Raw genomic sequence first — 27096 nt, forward strand, 5'->3', positions numbered from 1 at the left:
GCTCAGCGGCACATCCACTGGCTCCCTTGCTTGTTTGCTCTCATGCATGCCAGCAGATATGCAGATGGATTCACACACAGGTGTCATCATTACTTAGGAGCCAAGCAGTGCCAGCTTTAATCAAACGTTTATCTTCCCCCTTCTTTCCTCTTAAACTTCCAAGATCCACTCTCACACACGCAACTCCTAGTACCAAGAAAAGCACATCTGACAGGCTGCAGTGGAGGAACAGGCTGCTGGCCAGAGCTGCTGAGGTCAGGACGCAACAGTCAGTGCATCCTGACTCTGCCCAAGGGCAGCATCCTGAAAAGGTGGATGCAGAACTTTATCTTATACCTACCTACAATAGACCCTGCATCTCATGCTGCTCAGAGGTCCTGGATGGATTGAGCCCTGGTCTGTGGTTCATCACTGTTGGATTCTGGCTCTGGCCTAGGCAGTCAATGGCCCTGGGGCCATATATACCTTTAAACTCATATTCCCACATGGCTATGACAATCTGCTTTCCTAAGGTTTCACTCCGCAGTGTGCCCTAGTCTTCTGCATTTACACGATGTGTCTACGTAGAGCTCTTCCACTTCTTCCCATTGTCAGTCAACTTACAGACATTTGAGGCTGTGACTCTTGGACTGGACAGCTAACTGCTAAGATCACTTTAAGTTCAAAAATACTCTGACATCATTCTTTTTTTTAATTCCGAAAGTAAAAGTTTAGCCTTTACTTTTTGACTGAGTGATTATTCTGTGCTGATTTATAAGGAGACATTTGACTCAAGGTCTTGTTCTTGCCAATCTGGTTTTGACTTTTTGTGTTTTTGTAGTGGGATGACAGGCTTCTGGTAATGCTGCAGCATGCTGAACGTGCCCATTATTTCTAGAGAACAGAAGTAGTTTTAGTAGAAATAAAGATGGTTTGTATTGACCATCTGCTTTTTTCAAGTCTTCTTTGAAATATGTTACATATGTTGGGAAGAAGGATGGTAGGTTGGGGGCTTCATCTATAGACTTGAAACAGAGCTGAGCTATTCGTTCAGCCAAAGAGTGGGACCTGTGACTGTAGCCTTATTTGTGTAGCGTTCTTACCATGTGCTCTTGGTCTAAAATCCGGAATGAGAAACTCATGGAGATCTGTTAAAAATGTATACTTTTACATTTACTTGTAGCTATATGATGTCCAACGGCTATAAGCCAGCCCCTTTGGATTTGTCTGATGTGAAGCTGTTACCTCCTCAAGAAATTTTAGTGGATAAGCTTGCAGAAAATGCACACAATGTTTGGGCAAAAGACAGAATAAAACAAGGATGGACCTATGGCATCCAACAGGTAAGAAATTCTGTGTCAGGCGTGCTGGAAAACTTAGAAGATATGATCATCCACATGCCGTTTTGCTTTGGTGTGTGTTAGATCAGAAGGAAGAGGTTGCCTTTGCACTCTATCCCTCACACCTCAGTGTGTTCATTATTTATGGAATCATGGGGCTGGACAGAATTTGTAATAGTCACTTCATAGCTCAGCAGTATTTCTGGGATAGTCCCACGTATCTACTGGTGAGGATGAAATGGAGGGGAAGCTAGCCCAGCACAGCAGCAAACCAGCCTGCCCAAAAGCTTTTGCCTCCTTACTTCAGTCCATTGGGCCAACGATTTCTGGGCAGAGGTCTTGGCCTGAGCAGGAGGCAGCCTGAAAGCCAGAGCACAGCTAGAAATTAGACAGAGTTTAGTCCCAAACCACCTGGCACACCTCTTTCCTTGAGATGGTTTCTCTCATCTTAGTAATCACCAATGGTAGGGTTAGTATCAGGGACATTCAGGAGTGGCTATGCGCACATAGTTAATTCATACCGGAGCCACACATCTGGAAGCCAGGAAGAACACAACTATGCAAACTATGGGGGGAGGAGGAGCAGCGGAGTAAAGAGGTTCAAAACAGCATGTTATACATATGAGTTTGGGTGACTTATCACTACAATTGTCCCTATTGTCTTCTTAGTCCCTCCTAAGGAACCGAGAGGGACATTACTACAAATGTGTGTCCTCTGCCATGAAATGAACACACTGTGGCTCTGCCACCTTTTCCGATGTTTCTCCATGAAGGCTGTTAAGCTGTCATGAGGAGGCTATAGCAACTTAAATCATGACATGATCTTCCATAGGGAAATCATTATACAAATCTCCAGCTGCTTTGCCTTAGGAATGGAGGTTTCTAACCAATTCTGTGATGCTTCATTTTATTCACAGACTGGTGTTATTTAAAGTGTTTTTTGTTTTGTTTTGTTTTTTTAATGAGACAGACTCTCTCTCTGTCACCCAGGCTGGAGTGCAGTGGCATGACCTCAGCTCACTGCAACCTTCATCTCCCAGGTTCAAGTGATTCTCCTGCCTCAGCCTCCCGAGTAGCTGGGATTACAGGCATGTGCCACCACATCGAGCTAATTTTTGTATTTTTCTAGAGATGGGGTTTCACCATGTTGGCAGACTGGTCTCAAACTCCTGACCTCGAGTGATCCACCCACCTCGGCCTCCCAAAGTGCTGGGATTACAGGCATGAGTCACCATACCCGGCCAAAAGTGTTTCTTAATGCTAGCTTTCAGCATTAGTAAAATGTTTCCATTTATACTCACTTAATCTGGAGGAGAAGTGGCAAATATGTACATTGCTAAATGTGAAGGCACTGAGGGGAGAGCTAATAGACCTAGAGCGGCCAGAAAGCCAGGACTGTTGCTGGGAATGTGTGAATAGGGTGAGCTGTGGTGAAGGTGAAATGTTTTCTTGGCACCTTTTTTCTCTGGCTTCACATAGGATTTGAAGAACAAAAGAAATCCCCGTCTGGTGCCATATGCATTACTGGATGAGCGTACCAAGAAGTCAAACAGGGACAGCCTGCGGGAAGCTGTGCGCACTTTTGTTGGTTACGGGTATAACATTGAGCCATCAGACCAAGAACTAGGTAATGAGTTGAGAGTGTTTATTCTGGCCCCAGTTTACTAAACAGGTCCTCTTCTTGGGGCATCCTAACTTCAAATAGGTCTAACTTGTACTATTGGAAATAGTATTGGGGCTGAAGAGCACTAGACTAAATGGTGTGATTTTTTTTTATTGTTATCGGGGAGACCATGTTTGATATAAACCATCATCCCATTGACAGATTTTCTGCAATGAACACTTCTATGACTTATTCCCACAACGAATAGGTTATCTTCTAGGGTAGCTGAGCTTTTCAGAATACCTGATCAAAAACCAAGTCACTTTTTTTATCTTACTTTCCAAATGTGTGAATATCAGCTTACTTTTAGATCAGATAATCACATCTCCAATCTGAACAACAGCTTAAAATTGATGAGCCTGTTATTGTCATCCCATGCCCCAGGAGGCACAGTAGGCCACAGGGGCAGAATTGTAAGTCATTAAGGGGATGGTTTTGAAGTCCAATCTGGGTTTATACCTTTGCTCCTCTGTTCATGGGCTCTGTGATGTTGAATAAATGATTTTACCTCTTTGAGCCTGAATTTCTTCATCAGTAAAATGAGGACAATATTAGCTACCTCATAGGATTATTGTGAGGGAAAACTGAGAAGTGGTCTCTAAAGGATCTACTATGAAGCAGTCCCTCAGTCAGTGGTAGCTTGTATGGTGATGATGATGACGATCATCATGAACAGAATGCCATATTGGATAGTAGTCGACCTATGGTCAGTCTTAGATGTTCTCATCAAATTCTTTTGAGTAGTGCTACCTAATTATTAAAGGTCTATGTTCTCTCTTTCCCTTCCACACCCTCTGTTCGCCTTCCTTCTCACAATAGCTGACTCGGCTGTGGAGAAGGTCAGCATAGACAAGATCCGATTTTTCCGGGTAGAGCGATCTTATGCAGTGAGATCTGGAAAGTGGTATTTTGAGTTTGAGGTGGTGACTGGAGGAGACATGCGAGTCGGCTGGGCCAGGCCAGGCTGTCGGCCTGATGTCGAGCTGGGGGCCGATGACCAAGCCTTTGTGTTTGAAGGCAACAGGGTGAGTTTATATATCTAGCAAACACCCATCCTCAGACCAAGTTTTCCTTCTCCAAACATTTTTCTGGAAGCTCAAATTACTGGATCTCTGGCTTCAAAGTGAGTGACCACCACCACTGGCTAATGTAGACATTGAATGAGCATCTCCTAGTGACTGTTTCTTTGCTCTTCACTCTGTTGAAGGGGAGCACTGTACCCCAAATCCTTTCTACAATCACCTTCATATCTGCTTGTGCACCCAAGCCCATTGACTCCACTCCAGAGGTGACACAAAGATCACTATGCAGCTAGTATGTCAGGAAATCTTACCAGTTTTCCCTAGAGAGAATCCTGATTATTGCCATAGCTGTGACTAGAAATCAAGAGACTTGGGCTACCTTGTGTGTCTTGGTTTCATTTATAACATAGACCACTCCTCCTTGTTGGTTATCCTTGAGTGTCCCCTAGAAATCATGTAACCACTGCTAGTTAGGAGATATCGAAGATATGGTCATTTCTCCAGCTGCTGGGGCTTCTAGAGACTCCATTTCTCTAAGCCCTAGAGTCTTGTTTTCTAGGGCCAGCGCTGGCATCAAGGAAGTGGGTATTTTGGGCGTACCTGGCAGCCAGGGGATGTGGTCGGATGTATGATTAACCTGGATGATGCTTCAATGATCTTCACACTGAATGGGGAGCTGCTGATCACCAACAAAGGCTCTGAACTTGCCTTCGCTGACTACGAGATTGAGAATGGTAAATCTAACACCCTCTGCCAACCCCAGCTCCATGAGGCTGGAGGAAAATATAGGGAGAGCTGAGCGAGCTGCTCTACTTCCTTATTCGGTCTACACTGTCCTTTGCATATTTGAAAACCCTAATGGTGAAGACGATCCCATAGACTAGCAATTTCAAAGAATTAGGGGAGATAATAGTGATAGTTGGTGTGTGCAGCATACATACACATTCTGAACTCTCAGATAGGTTAACCAAGAAGCTAATTCCCTCCCCTGTGTCTTGGCATTTTAAGATTCTCCAGGTTTCCCAGTATTACAAAGAAAACACTTATTGTATATGACTAATGTCCTTGACAGGAGAGAAAAATCAGTGAATTAAAGAATTATCCTTTTATTCTGATTTGAATTGTCAGTCTGCATGTTTGTGTAATTGAACTTGATGCTTTGAAGAGAACGATTGAAACACAAAAGTTAGATTTAGCTATTTCCTTGAATGAAATACAATTTATTTTGAAATTCAGACACACTGTGAAACCCAACCAGAGTTGCATTTTTTAATGTCCATGAATAGACCACAGTCAGGGGCACGCTTCCAGCTACACAAAGGAGGAAGTGGAGCTTATTATTTCTTGTCTATATAACTACATTATGTACACAAGACTGTTGGTATATGGGGGAAAGAGTGTACTGCAAGTCAGTAGACTTCTCCTAACAAGCTCATTGGCTCCCAAGGAGTATCTGTTTGACCTCTCTGAGTTTTACTTTCTTCATCTATATCAGAGAATAAAAGCATTGATGAAATAAAATCTAATGTTCTTCCCAGATATAAAATTAAACGGCAGTGACTTAACACCTGCTGTGTGAATGCCCTTATGCCTGGTGCTTTGCCACACTGTTTCCTCCTCACGGACGAGAAGGGGGCTGTGCTGGATCAGGAGACCTGGACGCTCACCTGCCTCTGCTTCTGCCTACCCAGGACATCTTAGTTGACTTTATTTATCCATTTAGGAACTCATTTTTATCTCTGTAGATGATGAGGGCTCCTTGTAGCCCTAAATTTCTGAGACTTTACAGAAAGAAACATTTCCTACCTAGAAAGCTAAAACAATACAACTGCATAGGCAAGAGAGCACAAATACATGAAACTGTGTGTATGTAATATACATGCTCTTTACAGAGCATTTTTAGCTTTATAAATGACTTTTGCACTTTTTTTTCAGACACCTATTGTTTAAAGTATGCATATCCAACTGTACCTTTCAAGGTGTTTCTTTTTTTTTATTATTATACTTTAAGTTTTAGGGTACATGTGCACAACATGCAGGTTTGTTACATATGTATACATGTGCCATGTTGGTGTGCTGCACCCATTAACTCGTCATTTAACATTAGCTATATCTCCTAATGCCATCCCTCCCCCCTCCCCCCATCCCACAACAGGCCCCAGTGTGTGATGTTCCCCTTCCTGTGTTCATGTGTTCTCATCCTTTCAAGGTTTTTCTAAGAGCCAAATATTTGGAGAAATAAAAAGCTTACAAGTCCATTGTATTTTCCTAAAAAGACAAATGACTAAAGTCAAATGGAGTCATATTTTAATGCCTTCCAAAGAGGTTTAAAATCAAAATTTTAAAGAAATAACTCTGTTTTTGGAGACAGGTGAGAATGATGTTGCCAGAAGAAGGAATGGCCTGTGTGCTGGTTCAGAGGCAAAGGAGAGGATTTCTGTGGGTGGACATCAGGGCAGTGTACAAGGACCACCAGGTGCTTTCCAAGCACCCACCTCATGCAGTGCCCTCCCTCTGAGGCCAGGAGGAAAACAGCCTAGGAGATTCAGGCACATCTCCAAAGAAAGTCGTTCCCTGGGGTAGAAAGAGTCCAAAAATCAGGGCCTTTTCCAGGCCCTGCTATTGTGTGAACTGGAAGAGGTTACTTGTCTGTTGAACTCTGAGGAGGAGATGAGAATCTCATATGTTGTGCAGAGTTACAAGAACTTTGTAAAGTCCAAAGCCTTAATACTCAAAGTATGGTCTGCTTGTTAGCAATGAGGAATCTCAGCCCCACCCCAGACCAGAATCAGAATCTGCATTCTGACGAGACACTCTGGTGATTTGCATGCACACTGAAGTGTGAGAGCAGTGGTCTAAAGCATATGCAAATGTGAGTAGTAGCAGTATTAAGGAGCTCATTTTTTAGTTGTAAAAAAGATGATAATAATGCAGAGCAGTAAGTTATCAATGACAAGTGACTAATACAGAATGAAAAGTCTATATGAATGGGATTTGAATTGCATGTTAACTACAGAATACGAGATGTCTATGTGTAAGGAGAAGGCTAGTCCTGACAGGGGATGTAACAAGAGTAGTTCTGTGGCTCCAGGAAGCTATAGGAAAGGGTAGAAGATTTGTGTGTGGAATGTATGGATGATGAAGCTGGAAAGGTAGATAAGGTGCAGATTATAGGCTCAAATACTGAGACTCAGCCTTTTCGTTCAAGAAACTATTGTCTTCTCTGAGCCAAGCACCCTTGGACTTCACCCTCTAGGAAATGAGGGGCCATAATGGGGTTTGAGCAGAGGAATACTATAGAGGGGAGGGACATTTGAGCATAACCCGGCTTTGAGAGAGCATCTGTATTTAATGAAAGTGATGTCCCATAGGCCTGTTGTGTACAGGGATGTGATTTGACCTTCAGAAAAACAAAGTATTATTAGGATGCTGTTTAATAATAGAATTGTACTGTAATGTGTTAGCACATTATACTGTCGTATCATATTGCCCTTTAATAACACAGAGACAAGATAATTGGAAAGCTCTTTCAGTTCTGCGATGCCTTGTGAGTTGGTGGAAGGGTAGTTATAAGGAAGTTCTGCAATGCCTTGTGAGTTGGTGGAAGGGTAGTTATAAGGAAGTCGACATGCCATTCTTTGATAACAGTAGCCCCAAGGCCTGGAATAACCACACAGCATCTCTCCTCTCTCTGCGTCAAGTGGAAAGAGGTAGCAATTCTTGCCTTGAGTTGTTAAGAAAAGCATCTGTTGAAAATAAAACATTTTATGCATTGTGGCGCCTACCTCCCCCCACCCCTTAAAGCAAAATGCGCGACGTGCTTGTGTTCTTCTGGTCACCAGCATGTCAGCTTTGATTTCAGTCATTACCCCAGTGGGAGCTGGGCCATGGGAAGCCTTTTGCCCTTTTGGGGAAGCAGTGGGGACAGATACTGTAGTTCATGGCTGTTTTTACCTCTGGCTTCCTTACAAGTTGTCATTTCCATCCTCTTATGCATCATAGATTATATGCCTTTATCTGCTTCATTAGAATTTTCTAATTAATGTTCCCTCCCCTGGTCCCTGGACTGGACCATCACAGCTCTCACTGTTGTCACCTAGAAGTATCTGAGAGCTCAGAAGCCTCCAAGGCAAACCCTTTGCTATTAGCCTTCTCTTTTCCTCTCTTTAAAGGAAAGGAACATAAAATCCTGAACATTCTGCTAGACCTCAGAATGCGACATCTGGAAGAGGCTTTGGTGTGGTCTCCTGTGCTGCCTCTCTGCCAGGCACTCCCCTGAGGGACATGCTGCCTCTTGCTACAGCTTTGGTGTCTGCAGGGGCAGCCTCCCAGGCTGTTCCTGCCCATTGACCTGTCGGGTTTAACAGATCCCTCATTTCTGTTGGCAGCTTTTCAATAGGCAGAAAATGAAACTTATCTGCAGGAAGTGTCACTGCCATCTGCAGGCACACACGCTGGTACCCAGGGTCCCCTGTCATTCTCTCTCCAGATGGGTCTTGTGTTTCAGAAAGCGGCTGTGGCAGGGGAGCGTGGCCTGTTGTTTCCTTTGTTTTCTACAAGGCTTGTGACCATCTCCCTGTCATCTCCTGTAACTCTGTCTTTGAAAGGCTTACCAGGAAATGGGAAGGAATGGGTATAGCATGTGCTGCTGGATTGAAACTCCCAGAAACACCCCAGGAATGGTCTGAGCGGTCATCTACCTCCCTCTCTCTAAGATGTCAGCTTTTCCCTTGCTGGTAGCTATTCTCTTTTATGTCTTCCTTTAGTTTAAAATGGATTGAAAGTGGATCTGTCCTTTGGATTTTTGAGAGAGCTGATTTCTTTGCAATCTCCTGGAATTATAAGATTACCCCCCTGCTCTCCCTCTTCCTAATCAGAAAACCAGTATGAGGCCTTATAATACCAAGTGTATCAGAACTGGGGGTCCTGTACAAAATGTAAATGCATATATTCTTGCCATTTCTTTCCTGGGACAAGAACTTCTGTATACATCTTGGCCGAAGACTGTGCCTTTTGCAAATTTTCTTCTCAAACCTCTTCAGAGTTGTCAGCATAATCATATCTATTAGGATGCATGTAGGGAGGTGGTATTCTTTGCCCTCTTATTATATTTTCTTCTTCTCCAATCTCATTTGAGGCTATGGGTTCATTAAGCTGTGTGCAACATGGAAATCCTTCTATATGACAGATAGTAATGCCACATGACCTTGCCCAGTAGGTCCTTTTATCCAGGTGAATTCTAGAGAGCCATGTGGTGAGCTGTGTACAGGTAGCCCTTTTCCTCTACGGGGCCTGGAGCGTGTTGTGGTTATGGGTCTCCATCTGTCTAATCTAGAGACAAACAGGTGAACTCCCTGACACGTTGGAAAATCATTTGAAAAGCAATGTAACTCAAAACAAGTTAGCTTAGACGACAGTTAGAAAGCAGGCATCCTGGCTTCAGTCCCCGTTGCTTGCTGTGGACTCCTGCTCAGGCAACTTTGTTCACATGCTGACTCTGCAGTTTACCAGGTAGCAGATGTTGAGCCCCAGTCCACTTTCCAGGCCTCAGTTTCCTCATCTGTAAAATTGGAGTAATAATGAGATGTATCTGTAGAGCACTAAGCCTGACATTTACAAGGTATTTGGTAAATATTTGCTATTGTGGTTTATCATGCCATGGTTGTTCCCCCTTATCTGTCTTTCATGAAGAGTTATAAAGTTACAAGATTTTTAAATGCCTCAAATAAAGAAGTTTTAGAAATGGAGATACTAGCTAGATCCTCTTAGCCAGGTGGAGGGAGCTGATTAAATGTATCTAGTTATCGAATCATTTTCTCCAAGAGAAAGCGCTGGTGCTTTATGAGAATTAATCTTTCCTCTCTGTCCTTTCGGATTTTCTCTTTTCTGACTCAAGCCTTAGATTTAGCTTTTCTGCTGCTGTTTTCCAGAGCTGGCCCAGCTGCGTCCACTTAGCCTCCTGGAGGTCCCCAATACTCTGTGCCTCCCATTGCTCTTGCATCCATGACTTTTGTTACCCTGTCTTTTCCCATGGAGTGTGCAACTCTCCCTGTAGAGAGGGCTTCTGCTCCACAGGGACAACACTTTACTCTCTAGTGAATGCAGTCCTCTGGCCCTGGTCATAACTACTGTTTAAATCTGGGGCATTCATCCCCTGAAGACTCACTCCCTCTCACACACTGACTGGCAGCTGGCCTATGACTCGAGGATAAAGGATCTCATCCCATTTTTGTCGCTTGCCCTTCCCGTGACTGTGATCAAGTCCATTAACTCCTCATGTTCTTAGTTTTAGCTTTATTAAAGTGCTGTCCTCTCTACTGGTGCTTAGGAATGAAGAGGAGCTCAACATCCTTAGAAAAAAAGAAGTCTTATGCAATTATTACCTTTTCCCCCTTACATTGTCAATGGGTCTGTGACTAGGACATTATTTTCATGTCCTGAGGTCAAATCTTCATTGTTGCTGCTTCCCACTGAGGCTTTTACCCCTGCTGCTTGCTTATTGCACCATCCAGGTTCATGGAGAATGGAATAGAGAGGTTTTCTTAAGCTGTCCTACTCTGTGCTCACATCAGGGCTGGACTATTTCATGATCTTCATGTTCATGGCTCCAAGATAAACCTATACTGGTGGTTTTCTTGGTCTAGTTACCTCCCTTAGTAGAATAATTAAAATACTGTCTTGAGATTAGGTATGGTTTGCAGCAAACACATCCCCTCTTTTATATTCCATTCCTTGTCCCCATTTCTGTAAGCTCCTTGGGATTGGGGTAGTTTCTTCTTCCTTCACATCTTGTCATGGCACATAGCAAAACCATCTTTCCCAATGCGGAGCCTAGGAATTTTACTGGCAAGCAATTCTTATTCTACACTGTAATCAGATTTCCAAAGGTTCTTTATTTATAAACATCTCTGTCTATAGAAAGGAGATGGTTTCATCCATCGCAGCCCCTATCACAAAAATACCAGAAGCATAGCAGTGCTCAGGATGTTACATGCACAGGTGCTTGTCCAAGGGACCAGTCCATTGACTGTCCTGAGAGGTAGGGGTCCTAGTCTGTCCTCAGTTGGCAGTGCTGCAAGGAGGCTTTTTCTACAAACATCACTGCCATTTTGCTAGGACTGCATTGACATTCTCTTTTATTTAGACACGGTATTAAACACGTCTGTATCCTAAGTGAGTTTATAGTTTCTAAAATCAACCACATAGCTTGCAAGAGATTTACGTTTCACTTATGTAACTTATTATTTACATAGAAACTTCGTGGCTTAGATAACAGTATATAAGCCTCCCATCTAGGAAGAGTGCATCTTGGCCTTGGTGTCTGTGAAAGAAAGTTTTTACTGTTAGATGTAAATGCTCCCAAAATTGGCTTTTAAATGTCCCCTGAAATGACCACTCTTATCCTAGGGAGTGACACCACTTTCTTCTGTAGGGAACTCCAGCCCCTGCCTCATCCAGCAGCCTCAGAACTTCTCCTACCCTTCCAGGCGCTCTCTGCAGCCTCCAGCGGTCCTCCAGCCACCTGCCTGCCTCTCACATCCTCCCAAATCCAACATAATTAGCGCTTTCCCTGTGTTGCTGATTTGTTGGTCCACAATTATGATTTATAAATAGCCCACAAACAAGAACACCAAACAATTTGAACTTCTGCTTTGGTCTGTTTTGAGTGGTAGTTTTTTAATACGATCAAGCTACAGATGTGAGCTTGGAGAGATGATAGCTGTAGGAAGGAAGAGAGGAGCTTTCTCTGGCTCCTGCTTGAAACTCTGCCTTCCTGAGTAGGTGAGGAGGAGAGTGGGCTAGGAAACTGGGTGTTTGTAAATTGTATTTTGTTAACAAGCACAATCCTAGTGCTAGCATTTAAAACTCCTTAGAATCCTACTCTCGAAATGTGAAGGACCTCTCATGTCACTGGGGAAGATGCTGGGGTCCAGAAAAGTCAGGCAACTTGCACCAAGTCATCCTTTTTTTATTTTAAATAAATTTTATTTTGTATATTTAAGGTATACAACGTGATGTTATGAAATACATAGAGATAGTAAAAAGGCTGCTACAGTGCAGCAAGATAACATATTCATCATCTCACATAGTTACCCATCTTTTTGTTTTTGTGGCAAAAAATCTCACCAAGTCATTCTTTAGGCTCACTGCATTGTTTTGGGTAGTAGTTAAATTTTCCCAGGGCCTAAGATCAATTTTAACTAAGGGACAGATAAAGAATTTCACTTTTTCTCTTACTGGTTTTGCCTTTCCAGTTGATATTTATTTATATCTTACAAATATTCTTAACTGGATCATTGCTTTTCCCAAGTCATTTTGAACCAAGCTGTCTTATCTTTCCTATGTACCATGGGCAGTGGTGGTCTCCATGTGGCCTCCTGTTGTTGATTTTATGTGCCAGGAAGAAAGAAAGAAAGAACGGGTTGTGTCCCATCTTTCCTATTGGGAGTCAAAGCCCTTAAGGAAGCAAAGATTCAGCTTCCTCAGAGTTTCCTGGGATGGTGCCTTCGGGCTAAAGCAGGTCTCTCTAACTCTTCCGCAGGCTTCGTGCCCATCTGCTGTCTGGGGCTATCTCAGATTGGCCGCATGAATCTCGGGACAGATGCCAGTACCTTCAAGTTTTATACCATGTGCGGTCTCCAAGAGGGCTTTGAGCCTTTTGCTGTCAACATGAACAGAGATGTTGCTATGTGGTTCAGCAAGCGCCTCCCGACGTTTGTCAACGTGCCAAAGGATCATCCACACATAGAGGTAATGTTACACAATGTGTGTGGCCCTGGCAGGTCAGGTGGGCCAAGGCCCTAAGCTTGCCCTAAGTCTCCTGTCAACAGGCAGCTGCTTACCTAAGTCCATGCCCTGGCCACTTACCAGCCACCTCCCCCCTGGCCCTCAGAGCTGCAGTTGCAGGCATCTTAATTGGGGCAGCTCAGTGGCATCTTACGAGAGACATCAGCCTTGCACATAAAACCTTACAGATCAACTCTCAACATTTTGGGCCACTGGATTTGCTCTGGATGTTCCTATACTGTATTGTCCTAGTAATACAGTATTCGGAGACCTTAAACTTTTCTGTTTTTTTTCTTTTTTTAAGTTCGGGCTGGGTGTGGTGGCTCACACGTGTAATCCCAGCTACTTGGGAGGCTGAGGTGGGAGGATCCCTTGAGCTCGGGAGTTCGAGACTGCAGTGAGCTATGATCACATCACTGCACTGTAGCCTGGGTGACAGAGAGAGACCTCGTCTCTTGAAACAATTTTTTTTATTAAAAAAAAATTTAAAAGTTCCATACCTATATTCAAGATTATATATACTGAACATGTATGTTGTTACCCACTCATGACTTGATGTCTTGTAGGACCTATTTAATTCTTTGATGGTGTTGCCAGGATTTTAAGCTGACGTCTGATCATTGATTAATCTATCCCCGTCTTCTAGGGGGAGCAGAGAGGAGCCAAAGATTGTAAGGAGCCTAACTTTAGTTCTGGCCCTACATCGACTAAGACTTGCCTCTGTTTTGGTTCACAGACCATGGTTTTTCCGTGGTGGATAGGGGGAGAGTGTTGATTTAAAAAAAAATGCCAGACAGATCAGCCCCATTGCAGCTTTAGTCAAGGTAGATTCAGTGGTTTGCTGCAACCTCACTGTAAGTTCCTTAACTCATCCTCCCATCTGAATTCAGCAAGCATCAACCTTAATGCCCCACTTTCTTCCTCAGTTAAATAGTAGAGACTTTTCTCTCTCTGATTCCTCCCTAACCATTACTTTAGAAAAGTGACTCTTAAACTGTTGGAGGTCATGAACCCCTAGAGGCCCTCTACTTAGAAAAACAGAATTGAAGTATTCTTATAGGACCCAGGACAAGAACAGTTCTATAGAGAGCAAAGAAGAGGCTCAGATTATAAGAAAATTATTACTGTAAGCCTCAGTTCACTTCCCTTGTATCCCCCCATTTCCCTCTCCACACACAAATTGCAAAAATCAATTTCTGACCTTTTCTCCCCTAACTCTGCCCCCTGCAATGCTTGTGCCTAGGAACTGCTGATTTCCTAGTATTAGGAGGAGGCTCCAGGAGCCTCAGCCTTCAGGCCATGACTGTGGCAGAGATGAGAGCTGGGCTGGGTGGGGAGGGTGCCCTCCTCAGGAGCTGGACATCCTTCCCGAGCTTTGGGATCACTTTTTCCCCTTCCCTTAGATGTTTTCATGCCCAGTGACAAGCATAGTCCTTGGAAAGATTATCTTCTTTAGCCACTTGCCCCCTGACCTAAAAGGTTAGCCTCTATGGACACTATGCTGTGTCTCCCAGATGCCACCCCCCTCTGGCATTTATTCTCCACCCTTGGCCTTACAGAGAACCCAGTGAGCATGTTTTTAAATCTCTAATTTCCCTAGCCAGGAGCAGATCTGTTTCTTCCTACAGGACAAGGCCCAAGTAATGATGAGAATCATAGTTTGGTTATCACTGGACACAACTTACTTCTATAGTTCACAGAATGCCTTGCCATGTGCATGTCCACGAGGGAAAAAGGGACTGGGTCAAGGTCAGGCCCTTTGGTATGTCAAGGTAAGGACTCGTCATGTTTCCAGGTCATGAGGATTGATGGCACCATGGACAGCCCTCCGTGTCTCAAGGTGACCCATAAGACATTTGGCACACAGAATAGCAATGCCGACATGATCTATTGCCGCTTGAGCATGCCGGTCGAGTGCCACTCCTCCTTCAGCCACAGCCCCTGTCTGGACAGTGAAGCTTTCCAGAAAAGGTGAGGGTGAGGCCTCCAGTTCTCAGAGGCACTCATTGTATCTCCTGTAAAGTGGGCTTTCTGCTTTTTACCCTAACTCAGCATAGGAACTCCACTGATAGGGTTCTCTCTGCTTTCAGTCAGGTAAAAAAGAAAATGAGAATGTATGTGCACGCATGTACATGCAAGTACACGTGTGTGTTTGTGCAGTGCATAATTAAGGCACCAATCATGCTAAACAGACACATCTGGTGGAAAAGTTTCTGCTCTTCTTGAACTCTGAGCCCCTACCTTCCTTGCTGCCCACAATTCCTGTGTTTTGTGAGTGCTTAAGAGGGTGCAATTATTTTTGCTTTTGCGTGCAATTAGAAGTTTCTGGAGGCAGATACTGCCTTCTTTGCATAACTATGGGCATTGTCCAACTCTGCAGCTGTGTGATTCATGGGCAATGTGACTTCTTTCTTCCTGATTAGTAACATATCCCTTGCTGTCTTTCTTTCCCCTGATGTCTATTTTTAATCATTGATGTATGTCTGCTGCCTGGAGCCGTCTTGTTGGGGTTTCCTCTAGAGTTTTGCTTTCTACCAAGCTTTTAAACAAGCATAGCTGCTTGTGAGAATAGGATAACCTATTCAGAGGTATCCCTACTTATATTATTGCAGTCTTCCGTCCTCACTCTCAACTTAACATCTAACTTACCATCTGGGCTGAGGGATAAGAGTTGGGAGTCACATCCCTGCCTTGTGTTAACAGCTTGCAAATGAATAAGTCCCAAGACTGGTTGCAATCACTTGTGTTTAGGGAGTAGCCAGTTTCCTAAACTTGCCTTGATCATTGAAGGTAGATCAAGTTGCCTGTCGGAACTGTGGGATTCTCAATACAGCTGAATAACTAAAACATGGATTATCTTTCCCCCAGGAAACAGATGCAAGAAATACTCTCTCATACAACAACAGTAAGTAAATGTGCTCAATTATGGTTTTAATTATTTGATTCTTTGTTGTACCTGGTAATATGCCCCTTACAGCAAAGATCCGTCTAGAGATCCTCTTTAATTGCCAATTACTCCGTCTTTTAATATCCATCTTGATGCTTCCAGAACACATCTGTGGCATTTCTCAAGTGGGGGAAAGACAGTTATTCAGTGCAAAGCAAAAGCTCTACCTGGAGCTCCTAACTGGGCATCACTGGGTACTTGTTGCCCATTTGCCATCAGGGATCCAACACTGCCTTTCTGATTGAAATGAGCATCAGTTGGAGGGCGCTCAATTAAATCTTTTGGTTTGCCTTTTTTGTGTAAACTTTTGTGAGTCAGCTCCCCCATGTCTCTGTGCAGTGCTAGGAGTGATGTTAAAAGCAATCAAATGAGAAGAAGAGCAAGAAGCCATCGCAGAAGATGGAAGCTACTTTTGGTCCCTAGACAGTAGTCAGAAAGCAACTCCTGATTTTTCTTTCTATCATTCTTCTTTAGCATCTGGCAAAAAAAAAAAAAAAAAAAAAAAAAAAAAAAAAAAGCCTATGGAAGACATGTGTGTCAACCCTTCTGTAAAGTTATCCAACAATCCTGAATTTGTAGGTTAACTCTCATCAGGAATAAGATTCTTGTTGCAGTGAATCACTCACTCAGTGTGTGGGGGACACTGTGCTCGGCACATTGTTGCCTTCCCATTTAATCTCCATTTAAAATTAATCAGCAAGCCCTGAAATGGATAATATTCCACACAATATTATGCACAGAGAGGACAAATGATTTGTCCAAAGTCACATGATGAATATCTGGCAGTGTCAAGATTCAAGCCCAGGTTTGTCTAGCCGACCCTTTTTTCTTCCGGTCAAGAAAATTTGATAGACTACAAATAAGAGCCACTTCATTAAGAATGAATCTGCTCAGTTTCATAAGGAAAATGATGAGCTAGTCACCTGCCTCAGAGCTGTAGCTATTGTTGTAATATAGTGATAACCCCATGAATTGTATGAGCCCTGCCAAAAACTGCTGTACTTCTCAATACTGACTGTAGTTGAGTGTGACAGCTACACAGAGCACATTTGGCCATGAGATGAACTCTTTCTTAAGCAACCTCTTTCAAGACTTTCCAGAAAAAAGCACTAGACTTCCCTTTAGAAGGAGAAAGTGTAACAGGGATGCTCTGACCCTTGACCACTCTTTCTCTGAGGGCAGGGACTGTGCCCGCTCTCTCCTGCAGCTCAGATCTGCCCTGGTGCCCAGGAGAGGGTTAGGGCTCTGTGCTGCCATTCTGAGCAGCTGCCACTGCTTCCATCCACAGCATCTCCTGATTTCAGCACCAGTGTCTTCTGGGCAAAGGGTGGTAGATTAGCTTAAGCATTTGCTTTGCCAGATGCTACAGCAAAATAGAAAGGAAAAATTAGGAAGCCGGAATCCCTATTCAGCCTTCCTTCCAGATCTAGCATCTAGCCTACCTCTACTAGTGTGCACTTTTCCAGAAAAAAAAGGGGGGGCCAAGTGAGCTGCTGTGTTATTTCTGCCTCTTGGGTCCCCTATCTTCAACTGGATGGGGGCTGGGGGCCATTGACTCCCCTCTGCGGTCTCTCCACAGCAGTGCTACTATGCCATCCGCATCTTTGCTGGACAGGATCCATCCTGTGTCTGGGTCGGATGGGTGACTCCAGACTATCACTTGTACAGTGAAAAGTTTGACCTGAATAAAAACTGCACAGTGACTGTCACCCTAGGGGATGAAAGAGGCCGGGTCCATGAAAGGTAAGGGGGCTCCCAAGTGGCAGGGTTAGCCATCGGGCTTCTCAGTCCCTCCCCCTAGTCTTTTTCTTCCACCCCACACCCAAAGAAGGAAACATCTTGGCCTCTCTTAAAAGGAGAAAATGAAGCACAGACTTCAAAGAAACAAACCGGTACTATGACAGTGAGAAAAAGTGCTAGTGAAAATAGAGAAGTGTTTCATCATGTATATAAATCGTGACCCAGAGATGGAAAATATAGACAGAGAATGGGGTATGTGATCTCTCTCAGAGTTTTTTTCCAGGACTTCTGGGCAAGTCCCAGTTTCTACAACATCAGAACAAGACAGAGAAAATCTCTGGGTGCTTGAGAGAAGTTGATTCAGAAGAAATAAAAAGATATACCACATCACACACTAACTGATATACTCAGAACTCCTCCTCCCAAGAGTTTATAATGGTTGAAAGCATAAGGAATAAAAGAGACATTGAAACTTCATGAATAATAACCACCAAATAGAAATTAGGAAACTTCAGGGCAAGCGCGTTCTAGGCATACCCATACCCTCCCACTGGTCTGCTGGCACTGCTGCCAGAGAAGGGATTGTTGGCCAGATGTGCTCCAGAGGTGACTGAAGAGACCATGGCTTGTGGTTTCCATCTGTTCCCCACCTACGTGAGGTACAGGAGCATCTTTTCCCTATACAGCCATATGTAGCGATGTCATAAGTTGTTTTTCAAGCTGGCCTTTGCTCCCTACGAAGACAGGAACGTCTTGCAATCAGTGCCCTTTAGAGAATGTTGGCTCACCAAAGACTAGTAGCCAGAGGTGAGTCACAGTCACTGTGTCATGAGGGACCTGCAGCTGGTTAAGAGTGCTGGCTTAGGCTGGGCACGGTGGCTCACACTTGTAATCACAGCACTTTGGGAGGCCAAGGCGGGCGGATCACGAGGTCAAGAGATTGAGACCATCCTGGCCAACATGGTGAAACCCCGTCTCTACTAAAAATACAAAAATTAGCTGGGCGTGGTGGCGTGTGCCTGTAATCCCAGCTACTCGGGAGGCTGAGGCAGGAGAATCGCTTGAACCCAGAAGGTGAATGTTGCAGTGAGCCGAGATGGCGCCACTGCACTCCATCCTGGCAACAGAGCAAGTCTCTGTCTCAAAAAAAATAAAAATAAAAAAATAAGTGCTGGCTTTAGAATAAACTGCCTGGGTTCTTAGGGGTATGACATTGGACCCGTCACTTAACCTCCCTGGGCCTCGATTTCCTTATCTAAAGATGAGGATAATAGTTTCTATCACAGAGTGTTGTGAAGATTAAATAAGTTAATTCATAGAAAAATTTTTAGGACAGTGCCTCAACTCAGGCACTCAGTAAATATCAGCTACAGTCATCCCTTGGTATATGAGCTAGATTGGCCCCAGCATCTTCCACCTATACCAAAATCCGCTCATACTCAATGACCTCAGTCAGCACTGAACCCCGGTATAGGAAAAGTCAGCCTTCCCTATACGTGAGTTTTGCACTCTGTGAACACTGCATTTTCAATCTATGTGTGGTTGAAAAAAATTCACCTATAAGTGGACCCACGTATAATGGACCTATGCAATTCAAACCCATGTTTTTCAAGGGTCAGCTGTATAATTATTATTCCCATTATTGAATGTCCATCATTGTGAGAGCCAAAATAGATGCTATAAGCAACATCTGGTTTAGACTGGAAAGGAAAGTATTCTAAAGTAATTGACCAATCCAGGCTTTGTTCTTCAGCCAGAAGAAAAGGCAGAAGTGTCCACCTCATTTGAGTTTATAATTCCAGTTTGCTGGCTCTACCATACGAGATTGATTACTTCATTTATCTGAGCCTCAGTGGCCATACTTACTGTGAACATTAACTGACATTTTAGCACCTAGGATAAGACATACTATATGGTACACATTCAATAATTCTTACTTCTTTGTCCTATGTAATAAGAAATAAATACAAAATCCGTTTACAGATGCTTTAGGACATTTCGAATTTTGGCCCTTTAATGTATGACCAAAGCGAGCCACTTCACATTCCCACAGCTTTTATTTATTTATTTATTTATTTATTTATTTATTTATTTATTATACTTTAAGTTTTAGGGTACATGTGCACATTGTGCTGGTTAGTTACATATGTATACATGTGCCATGCTGGTGTGCTGCACCCACTAACTCGTCATCTAGCATTAGGTATATCTCCCGATGCTATCCCTCCCCCCTCCCCGCACCCCACAACAGTCCTCAGAGTGTGATGTTCCCCTTCCTGTGTCCATGTGATCTCATTGTTCAGTTCCCACCTATGAGTGAGAATATGCGGTGTTTGGTTTTTTGTTCTTGCGATAGTTTACTGAGAATGATTATTTTTCAATTTCATCCATGTCCCTTTACATTATTAATTGAATTCTGTATTAGTCATTAGTATGGTTAGCACCTTAATCACTAAAAAGTAGTACTAACATGGCTGCAGTTATAGAACTCTAATAATGCTATAACTCTTTGAAAGAGGCTATTTGCACTGGCCCCTGCCTGAGGGCATTCACAGGAAGTGAGCAGACCCATCATTGTCCCAAAGGAGAGGACAGGAGATTAATGCATGCTTACAAAGGGGGAAAGTGATAGACTTCTAGAGGCAGAAGGAACCTCGGAGAATCCTAATTGAACCCTTGGTTTTTCAAATGAGAACATCATCCTGAGAGGTGAAGCAACTCTCAGAGTTTACAGGATCTATTCCAGGATCTACCCACCCCACAGTGCCAAATGTACTATCCCTGCCCCTATGTGGCCTTGCCCTCCATGCTGAGGACCACAACAGGAAGCCAAGCTGAGTCACATCAGACTGACCCTAAGATGTTTAAAGGGGCTGCTCTTGCATCAGGTATAGCATCACCCTTTTATTTAACTTGAGAAAAGTCATGTCATGTCACTTCAAGGGACCAGGTGCCTGAGCTGACGTACACCAGTGTGGGCTTAGAAGAAGAAAGAATCGGCCATCTCTTGCCCACAGTGGGGGGCTCTGAGAATCACCTCTGCCACTGCACATCTCCACAGCTCACCTGGGATGTGAAATCCTGCAGTTAGGGAATCAGGCTTTGGGATTCTTAAGGACTTTTTCATTATTATAGTTTGCTTTTAAGTGTAAATACCTGTCATGGAGTTTTGTATGCTGGGGTTTGGTAGACAGAAAGCTAAGCAAGGCACCTAAGTTGATGGTTAGCCAGTAGTGTGGGAGGCAGAACTCTAAGGCACGGGGAAGTACAGGGGTTCATAAGTCAAGGTAGCAGCAAGGTGTCAGAGAAAAACTACTTTGTAGGGAGCCCAGGCCGGCCATCCTAAGGAATGTGGGCCCGAGTTTTCAAGTGTTTTACAGCCTTTTGCCCTGGTTACCAGATTGGGACTCTGAACCCAGACTTTTTTTCTGCCTCTTATTCCAAATCCCCATATAAGTTTGCCGAAGGTGGTCATTCACTCCGTGCCTCAATTTCCCGTCTCTTTGGTGGGATACTGCCGTTCCCATGATCTGTTTCACAAAGGTGTGTTGACATTGAGTCTGGAAACAGTTCTCTGAACATTGTGCTTTTTGGAAGGAGGTAGCCTGAATAGATTGCCACATCCTTACTCTGAGTGGTTTGTGTCTGAGTAAATTGGGTTGAAGCTAAATAAACTCATTTAAGGAAAAAAAAGTATTTGGGGCTGAACAGAAAGCTTCCTAGGAAAGTTTCTGTAGCCATTTTCATTTTTCATTTCATTCCTGAGTCTTGATTACAAACTGCCCCAGTCCAGATTCTGTGCCTTTTCCTGTCTTGGCTCCTAGTGTGAAACGCAGCAACTGCTACATGGTCTGGGGTGGGGACATTGTAGCCAGTTCCCAGAGATCAAATCGGAGCAATGTGGACCTGGAGATCGGCTGTCTCGTGGATCTGGCCATGGGCATGTTGTCCTTCTCAGCCAATGGAAAGGAACTGGGCACCTGCTACCAGGTAAGGGCGGCTTCTGGGGCCGAAACAGGGCTATCCCAGGCCTGGTGTTTATCACTGTGTTCTTTGTTCTCCGTACTCAGCATTCCTGCCACAGCGTGTCAAGCTGATGAGCCCACGTGGGCCATGGGCCACTTAGGACAACAAATAAACAACAACAAAGTTACTTCATTGTATGCAGAGAAAAAAAGGCTGGGCAATCATAGTTATTGGTTGATCCAGTATGCTGGTTGTCTTTCTAGAAGACGAAAAGTCTTTTCCTTGGTGTTGAGCTGTAAATGTTATTCATTTATTTCATAAACATTTCTTGTGCAGCCTTATCTATTACCTGCACTATACAAGATACAAGATGTAAAGGTGAACAAAAATACTTCTCACTTTAAGAAACTTCTGTACTCAAAATAGAAACCTATAAAAAGGATTAATTTGCCAGGAAATATCCCTTTTGCAAAAAGGTTATCCACATTCCCTATGACTACCTTATAAGATGCTTTAAAAATACATTTATGGGCCAGGCGCAGTGGCTCATGCCTGTAATCCCAGCACTTTGGGAGGCCGAGGCGGGGGGATCATGAGGTCAGGAGATTGAGACCATCCTGGCTAACACAGTGAAACCCTGTCTCTACTAAAAATGCAAAAAATTAGCTGAGCATGGTGGCCCGCGCCTATAGTCGCAGCTACTCAGGAGGCTGAGGCAGGAGAATCGCTTGAACCTGGGAGGCAGAGGTTGCAGTGAGCTGAGATCACACCACTGCACCCCAGCCTGGGCAACAAAGCAAGACTCCATCTCAAAAAAAAAAAAATACATTTATATAAACAATGTGTTTCCTCATTTCCTGGACTGTGAACTTCCATAGAGCTACTCAGGAAAACCATCTGTTATACACATGTAGGTTTACCTGTCATTAACCACAAGCAGCCTGATCTCTTCATCCTTGATGGCCAGGTAAGCTTGGGAAACTGCCATGTATCACATCCACCTCTTGAAGTTTTGTAATGAAGGTTATTAGCACACTGAAATATTTGAGAAATACTTCAGAAAGAAACCTATCTAACCAAGCAATTCTCAAATTATTTGACAAAGAAAAGCACTTTTTTTTAATTTTAAGAATCAATAATGTTCTATGAACCTAGAGTTCCACAGAGCAAACTATGGGAGATGGGAGGTTAAGGAATTAATGTCTACGTTAAACATTCTTGACTCTCCAAGGTAGAATGGAGAGTCACAAGTATTTGTAGACAGACAACGTTATAGGAGTTCAAAAAAGGAAGAGCTCACTCCATCACAAGCAGTCAGGAGAATGTTCATTAAGGAGAAATCTTGATTTATTTATTTTTTTAAGGAAAAAGCGTTTTTACGGGCCAGGCATGGCGGCTCACACCTGTAGTTCCAGTATCTTGGGGAGGCCGAGGCAGACAGATCATTTGAGCTCAGGAGTTCGAGACCAGCCTGGGCAACATGGTGGACCCTCAGCTTTACAAAAAATAGAAAAATTAGCTGGGTGTGGTGGCATACACCTGTGGTCCCAGCTGCTCAGGAGGCTAAGAGACTCACTTGAGTCTGGGGAGGTCAAGGCTGCAGTGAGCCATGATTGTTCCACTGTACTCTACTCTGAGTGACTGAGTAAGACCCTGTCTTTAAAAAAAAAAAAAAAAAAAAGAATGAATTTTCATGGGTAGAAAGAGAAGAGTGTTGAATACATAGCTCAAGAAGTATTATGGAGATAGGGAAGCAGAAAGTGTGTTTGGGGATCTGTGGACAACATCGCATAGGACTCTTACGGTTATTGGTAAGAAATTTGTTTGGAAAGCTAAGGAGATATAGATAGGAAACGGGGAGCCATTGAAGGTTTTTGAGCAGGAGAGTGGCATGCAGTACTTAGGGCATCCGACAGTTTTTCAGGGTCACCAGTTTACCTAACTGTAGCAAATTAAAAACATCCTGCTATAATGTACATGGATAAAACCCCTGATTCTTAAATCAGCCTCAGGTTACAGCCTTCAGGCTGAAAAGCCTCTTGGCAGCCAGTTCTCTGGCCTGTGGTTGGAGAGAGGGGGTAAGGTAGACAGCAGACAGAGTAGCCACCTCCCATCTGAAATGTTCATTGACTAAGAACAGATGGACCAAACCCTTCCTGGGGGCGGGGAGCAGCCTGCTGGCACAGAGGCCGCCACCTTGTCTCTCCAGCACCTCCTGCAGTGCATGACCCTCTCTGCACCTCCTCCTCCTCCTGGGAGAAAGTGGAATCATCACCACTTGGCACGCTTGCTTCAGCAGCTGGGGCCCAACCAGCTATTTCCAGAAAGATGCACTCACAAAGCCAGGCTTTGAGGCAGAAAGTAAAGTATTATTCTTCTAGTACTTTTTCATGATTCTATCTCCTCCACCCCCAAATCCCCTGAGAAATGTTTTATATACATTACTGCTGTCCTTCAAAATCCATTAGCTTTTTCCCATTAACTTTAGAAATGAGTTTAACTGAAGGGTCCTCCCTGAGCTGCAGAGGACGCTAAAGCATCTCATAACTTTTAAGACTAGCTGATCTTTGGAAGTTCAAAAAAAAAATTAATTTTTTAAAATGGCATTTGCAGCAGCAGTGACTTGCCTGCTTCAGGAAAGAACCTGTGATGTTGAAGAGGAGGACACTGTGACAGCTTTAGCCCACCTTTCACCATCCTTCTGGGTGACATAGGCTGGTCAGTTGTCTTCTTTTGGCTGGGTGCTGGTACCCTACCTCCTGGAGAGCCTTCCTCCACCCCGTGCATAGAAATCCTGATGACCCTGCTCAGTGATCCCAGTCCTGACTCTTGCCCTTAAGAATGCTGCTGCAAAGGAGACAGTATCAGGACTCTGTCCAGAAACCTGAGAGGTTCACACCCAGCCAGCCCCCTTCTCATTCCAGGCAAGACAGTAACGTGTCCTGCCATGCATCTGGTCCCTGACAGTGGGATCATTGTTATTCCACAGCTGTAGCCATTTTCATTTTTCAATTATGTCAAGAAGAACAGTCCAGCAATATTTATACACTGGCTTTCAGATTCAGAAAGGACTAGAAACCAAAATAATGAGAGAAGGAGTCTCTCAAACAATGTTTCTAGACCTCCCCATTAAATAGTGATAAACAATTTGAACACATTTTTCTGTCCACTTAATATAATCAGTGGCGAATTTGAGAAATAAAATCTACATTCAAGAGATACTCCTCAGTGATTGCCACTCCAGGCACACCAGTCTGAGACAGAGGCAGCTATGAGGTTTGGATTTACAAGAGGGGTTAGCTTTCAATTCAGGCCCATTTCTGTGCCATGACCTTCACACATGATTAGAAAAAGAATGTCCATTATTGCAAGGACAAAACAGATCAGCCAGTGATGAAAGGTGCCTCAAATACAAAAGGGAAAATGTCAGTGGCATACCACGGCAGTGCTAAATCTGGGCTGGTTGTGCAATCCATGGGCATGTAAGTTCCTCATTTAGAAGGTAAGCTCCTTGAGGGCAGAGGCCCTCTCCTGTGCTCACTGCCGCCTCCCCATGCATGAAACAGTACCTGGCATCTAGTGAATGCTCACCGAGTATGTGTTGCCAGACTGACCCACGGCTGGGAAATCACCTTGTAGGCATTTTTTTTTTATTGTTGCCTGACAAGTTACCACAAAATTTAGCAGCTTAAAACAACACACATTATTTCAGAGTTCCGCAGGCTTGACTGGGTACTCAGATTCTCACAAGGCCAAACACAAAGTGTGCCCTGGGCCTGAACCAGGCTCATCTGGAGGCTCTAAGGTGAATCCACTTCTGAGCTTATTCAAGGTATTGGCAGTTCTTTGAGATTATGGGTCTTAGGTCATAGATTCTGAGGCCCCTGTTTCCTTGCTGGCTATCATATCAGCCAGGGCCACTCTCAGCTCCCAGAGGGCACCCACATTCCTTTACACGTGGCCCCCTCCATTTCAAAGCCAACAAGGGCACGTCCAGTTTTTCTCTCTGATTTTCCCTTCTTCCTCCAGCAGGAAAACTCCTGCTTTTAGAAGCCTCATGCAATTTGAAAAGGCCAACAAGGTCTCCCTATCTTGAGGCCAAATGGTTAGTACAATTGTATTACATCTGCAGAATGCCTTTTGCCACGCAACATAGCATGATCATAAGAGTAACACCAGGGGTCCCAGAGGGCCTTCTCGAATCCTGCTTACCCCACCACCAATTGCCCATTTTTATCCTTATTACACCCTCATGAGCCCACACTTGTGTTTTTTTCTTGTTTTAGTGATTGAAGAGACATTTCCTTTGTTTATCATGTGAGACTGTACTCTGCGTGGTGGAAAATAAACCTATCCCAGGGCATCCTAAATGCTCTCAAAGCACTTACTTTCTGCAGGGAGGGTTGAGGAGAGCCCTGGAGTTTGGGCAGTTTATGAAGTTTTCAGGAACCAGTCCTGAGGGACCTGAAAATACAACTCCCTCTTCAAGCTATGGCTCCCTATACTGGTGTGATTCGACTGAATGCGTTTCTCTCTCCCTGTTAGCAGAAACACATGGGCTTCCTACCGGTCCAGATGGAGTTTCCTCAGCCACAGGAGCTCTGCTCCCTTCAGTTTGCAGTGACTTGAGGCCTACAAGTTGTTCTAGATGTCACATATTGGGCATTTGAGAAATCTGGGAGCCAGCCCAGGGACGACTCCTGCCTTATAGCTAAAATCAGAACAACATCAAATCAGAATTTCCTATTCATGTCTCATCACCATGAACTCAGGGTCTGGCACAAAGCAAGTATATAATAGGTACTACATCATTATCTGTTGAAAGTCATTTACAAACTTATTTCAGGCAGAGGCAGGCAGTACTAGCAGACTACTCCAACATTTTGGTTTTACTGGCACTTATCTCTTCATATCGTCCATGGAACATCCAGTATAAGTCAAATATTTTTACCTGAAATGTGAGACCACTTTTGTGTACTAGAAGGACCATGTACTGAATGAAAGTCTGGGGTTTAACCAATCCAGCCTATTTCATCATGAACAAATGATAGCACTAAATCATGCAATCTTCTAAGTCACAGCCATAAAAATGTGTGGTTTTGTAGCTCTTATGTCTAAATACATTGAGGAAGTTCATTATTTAAAGAAAACCTGTGACAATTGCTTTGACAAAAAGAAAACTCACTGTACTCATTTTCTGTTGTCACATAACAAATTACAAATTTAGCGGCTTAAAATAACATATATTTATTAGCCCATGATTTCTGTGGATCAGGAGTCTGGCCACAGTGTAGCTGGGTCCTCAGTCCAGGGTCTCACAAGGATATTGTTAAGGTGTCAGCCAGCCTGCCTTCTTTTCTAGAGCTCAGTATCTTCTTCCATGCTTACGTGCTTGTTGGCAGAATTCAATTGCTTGCATTTGTAGAACTGAGGTCCTGTTTCCATGCTGGCTGCAGCCAGGGGCCACTCTCCCCGCCTTCCGCCCCCAAGAATTCCTTGTTCCGTGGCCCTCTCGTAAGCCTTCTAACAGTATAGCTGCTCACATCTCCAAGGTCATCTGGAGAAGCTTTCTCTCCAGTCCACCAAGATGAAGTTTTACATAAAATAATCTAGGAAGTGACAGGTCCTTCCTCTTTGCCATTCTATTTGCTG

General features: G+C 43.8%; 1 protein-coding gene across 9 annotated transcripts in view; it reads left to right on the plus strand.

The window, feature by feature from the left end:
* Positions 1–27096, plus strand: part of RYR3 (ryanodine receptor 3) — a 563725-nt gene that overhangs the window by 327827 nt on the left and 208802 nt on the right. For 8 of the 9 annotated variants that reach the window (XM_016927886.4, XM_016927893.4, XM_016927892.4 and 5 more), the window contains exons 24-32: positions 1163–1322; positions 2799–2946; positions 3802–4007; positions 4564–4738; positions 12547–12755; positions 14587–14762; positions 15660–15696; positions 17318–17481; positions 21303–21468. In XM_016927886.4, the coding sequence (XP_016783375.2) occupies positions 1163–1322; positions 2799–2946; positions 3802–4007; positions 4564–4738; positions 12547–12755; positions 14587–14762; positions 15660–15696; positions 17318–17481; positions 21303–21468 (1441 nt within the window). The remainder of the gene's footprint in view (positions 1–1162; positions 1323–2798; positions 2947–3801; positions 4008–4563; positions 4739–12546; positions 12756–14586; positions 14763–15659; positions 15697–17317; positions 17482–21302; positions 21469–27096) is intronic. The other variant, XM_016927889.4, reaches the window with a different exon arrangement.

The sequence above is a fragment of the Pan troglodytes genome, chromosome 16 (genome assembly GCF_028858775.2).
Source record: "Pan troglodytes isolate AG18354 chromosome 16, NHGRI_mPanTro3-v2.0_pri, whole genome shotgun sequence".
In the NCBI taxonomy this organism is placed as follows: Eukaryota; Metazoa; Chordata; class Mammalia; order Primates; family Hominidae; genus Pan; species Pan troglodytes.